Source organism: Opisthorchis viverrini (assembly GCF_000715545.1).
Source record: "Opisthorchis viverrini unplaced genomic scaffold opera_v5_75, whole genome shotgun sequence".
Taxonomy (NCBI): Eukaryota; Metazoa; Platyhelminthes; class Trematoda; order Opisthorchiida; family Opisthorchiidae; genus Opisthorchis; species Opisthorchis viverrini.
Genome location: NW_008751732.1, coordinates 23,583 through 27,426, shown reverse-complemented (window position 1 = coordinate 27,426; position 3,844 = coordinate 23,583). Strand labels below are relative to the sequence as shown.

General features: G+C 44.3%; 1 protein-coding gene across 1 annotated transcript; it reads left to right on the top strand.

Moving 5' to 3' along the window:
* Nucleotides 1-2,180: 2,180 nt before the first annotated feature.
* T265_13529 (hypothetical protein) lies at nucleotides 2,181-3,006 on the top strand (the record flags this gene model as incomplete). The annotated part of the gene is given in 3 exon segments (XM_009169327.1): nucleotides 2,181-2,307; nucleotides 2,313-2,641; nucleotides 2,720-3,006. Coding segments are annotated over 3 exon segments (741 nt in total), but the record flags the coding sequence as incomplete, so codon positions are not given.
* Between the last annotated feature and the right edge of the window lie 838 nt (nucleotides 3,007-3,844).

Genomic DNA, 3,844 nt, shown 5'->3' with positions numbered 1-3,844 from the left:
AATCAGCTCCTTTTCCCAATCTCCCTTCTAATAGGAAGTCCCAGCTTTATCCCTGAATTAACCGTCTGACGGTGCCGACCGCTTTTTTCAATACAACCATCTGCTTACGTTCCCCGTATCGATTAAAAACGGGAGCAGCTGGGATCATTGTTCAACCTGCACGCAAGTTACACACAGGGACGATGTAAACAATGATTAGGTATTCAACAGAGATTTCCTCCTGTCAGTGAAGCCAGTCTATACTTAAAGGCTGGGAGGCACTGCATCTGTTTCATCCTTATTGACAGTCATCACCAGTGCCAATCTCACGAAGCTAAGAGTTTTGAACCCGCGATTAAATAATTGGATACTTCGCTCAGTACTGCCTGTGCGACGAGCATCGATACCATATTGACCCCACGTATTTGTTTCTTCAAAAATTAGCCGGCCGACTCCTGCATCTGTTTTTTTTCCGGCCGAACGAGATGCAACAGATTCTGATACAAAGTATCGTTCTCAGCTTCGAGATCATCTGACTGTCTGAACGTGTGTTGATGTAGTCTGTATTGTTTCGGGGTTGAGTGCAACGGAATCACCGGATACCTAAAGAGATCTGGGTTCATTTTAATCTGATTTGAGTCTTGTATGCATGTCTCAGAGACAGCGTGCGTCAGGGCTGCAGTATGAAACAGCCGTTTGTTTTACCAGTATAACGGTATAATCGTTACTTTGCTGGAAAACAAGCTCGCAGATATTTGAAGGGTTAGTAGGATGCGTATGTGTGCCAGAGTGATGGTCGGCGAAAAAAGATCTGCACAGGATAGTGACACTTTCAGGTTACGAAGGTTTAGAGAAGTTTGTTTGAAATATCTTCAACTCCTTCCTTATAAAGGCGGTGAGAAGATACGCGGTTGGAGTTCCTTTCAGGAATGTCAGCTGTACCCTTTGATCCAACAATTCGTGCAACATGGCAGATATTTTTGAACTTCCTTGACCAACCTCCTGAGCCAATGACACTTGGTTCTAGGGACTGAAATAACCAGGGAGTTTGTGGTGTAGTTACAGATGCGTGACTCCGGATATCGAAGCACGCAACAGATGCTTTTGGAGTCATCTTGTTATGATTTATTTACATATCGACCGTATGAGTTGTTCGCGTCCACAATTGACCATTTAGCGATCGGTGTGTGGTTTCTGGGGTGGGCCCTTTCTCACCGGCAGAATGCATCGCCATTCCCATAGATATGGGAATGCTGATCGTCTGGAGGGACTATCCCAGTTTTTCACACTCCTATTGCAAGGGACAGTGCGGCGCCCAGTGTGGGACTTCTTCCTGATGAAGACCATAGAGACTAGAATGTTCAGACGACATCTCACAACTTAGTTCAGATTTCATTCAAATAAGCTAAGTAATTCAAGTGCGATTTCGCATGTTCTTTGTTCCTTGAAAGTCGATCATTGTGTTAGAACCTCCAGAGATAGTGGACGAATCTGCATATCCAGGTAGTTGCGTCATGTTGGATTGTTGATAAAGTGAATGCTACAACCACCGAATTTCTGTCTACTTTTCCCTAACCTAGTCGCATCTCTGTTTGACGCGACAAGTTTGCCGATGAAAGTTAGGGTCCACACTTTGGTAAGAGATCCACTGCTGCGTTACGGTTATGTCATCTGGACCCTGCGTTGAAGACAAGAAAATGGTTTGTGTTCGACGATAAGCTTCCTCCGAAGCGCTGCGCCTGTTGATTCAGTACTGAAGTGGGACTAATGGTTTCTGACGACAAATCAACTGCTTTTTGACGTTACTGTTCGGTTGCCTACCAATGGTCTCATCCCTGTTGGGGCTTACTAGGTAACCGTAGTCCCCGAGATTCCATTAAGTTGGTTTCTCACTTGGACGCACAATTGTAAGTAGGTGGGCTTACACATTCGCTTAAAGATTAGGTAATACTGACATCAACTCAATGGGATCTCAGCGAAATTCCAAATGTATGGTGTTCTTCAGCTGCACAAAACCTACCTCACTTTCAGTTGAGTTCTTATTCGAAGTAGTTCTCTTGATACTACGCTGCTTATGAGGGAAATGGATGCTTTCTGAAGTGCATTGCTATGACAAGATGCACAAACATCGCAAGAATCATCCATTTTGTCTCGTCCGTCAGCTGTTGCGTCAATCCTTTTTCTCTTCTTTTTCTAGCGTAATGGCTCAAAAAGCACAACAAGCAGTTACTGAGAAGTTGGCGGCGGCCAAACTTATGAAGGCGGCGCAAGTCCTTGAGGAGACATTGGATCAAGAAATCAATCGGTTGGACCACCTAGATGAAGACGGTAAGCAATACGACAAGCAGTTACTGAGAAGTTGGCGGCGGCCAAACTTATGAAGGCGGCGCAAGTCCTTGAGGAGACATTGGATCAAGAAATCAATCGGTTGGACCACCTAGATGAAGACGGTTTGGAAGCAATACGGCGAAATAGACTGAAACAAATGAAAAATGAATCCAAACAACGTTCAGAGTGGATTGCTGCAGGCCATGGTGTTTACTCTGAACTGGCAAATGAACAAGATTTCTTTGCAGCTTGTAAAAAATCCACGTTTGGTGTTGTCTGCCACTTCTATCGTGACTCAACCTTTCGTTGTAAAATTATCGACAAACATCTTTCCGTACTGGCTCCGAAACATATTGAGTGTAGATGATCAAACTNCAAACTGAATGCCGAGAAATCTCCGTTCCTTACACAGCGTCTTGGGATTATCGTAATTCCGACACTCATTCTGGTGAAGAACGAACAGGTTTGCGATCGAATCATCGGTTTCGACGATCTTGGTGGCCACGATGAGTTTTCCACGGCAATGCTTGAATGGCGTCTCGCCGTTGGACGGGTGATTCAGTACAGCGGGGACATCACAATGCCTCCAGATAGTGCCAAACCCGGATCCATCACCTTTAAGGGCTTTGATGCAAAGAAACGTGAGACGAAAACTATTCGTGGTAAATTTGTTGAAGATGATGATGAGGACAGTGACTGACTTCATAAGGTAGACTGGTGTTAGCTACGGTTTTCATCTGTCTTTCAGCCAAAACTAACGTCGCTCTGGTATTCCGAGGTACTTCATTTTCACTGTAAGGTTTGCTTTTTTTCTCACTTCCATCTGGATGATTTTTACCAGGTCCCTGCCTTGTAAATACCTAATGTACTCCATTCACCGAGGATCAGGAGTGTATTCTTGTGCACCAGTATGTGGCAAATGATACTTCCGTCTGTCCTAACACTGTGTACTACTGTGTTAGTGGTGTGTCGTTATTCTTTGAGTTATGTGCAGTAGAGGCACTATCTGTGTGTATTTTTATTCTTAACGAAGTATAAGTCTTTCACCTTCGATCTTTTTCTAAGTTTTTTATGACGTTATGGGGTCCAGGAATTTTCGAGGCTCTGTGCACTATCCCCTATCGCATTCTGGAGAGAACATTGCAGAACAACCTTTTTTTATTTGGATACACAGTAGGTTGTCTGGCTGGTTCATTGGTCTAGTTTTGTGGTGACTGCATGCTGAAATAAACGCTTCACAGAGTTTTCCGTCATGTGATGAAATAAGCTGCTTAGTAATTTCCCGCAGGTGACCTGCGTGTGCTTGCTGTTTGTCACTCTCGCTCCATAGATAGGTTGGTTTTGTCCGGATGGATGGCATCAGTGCTACCACAGTGGTTGATTATTAAAGGTTTTAGGTCGACATTGATGACGCAGGTGATTTTAGTGATGTGAGTTGAGGATAGAACCGGACTGTCCTATGTAGCTATGAGCATCTTGCCGAAAAGGCTCGATTTACGAGCTGCGATGTTGTTCAGTTTGTCTAAAGGTACCCTGA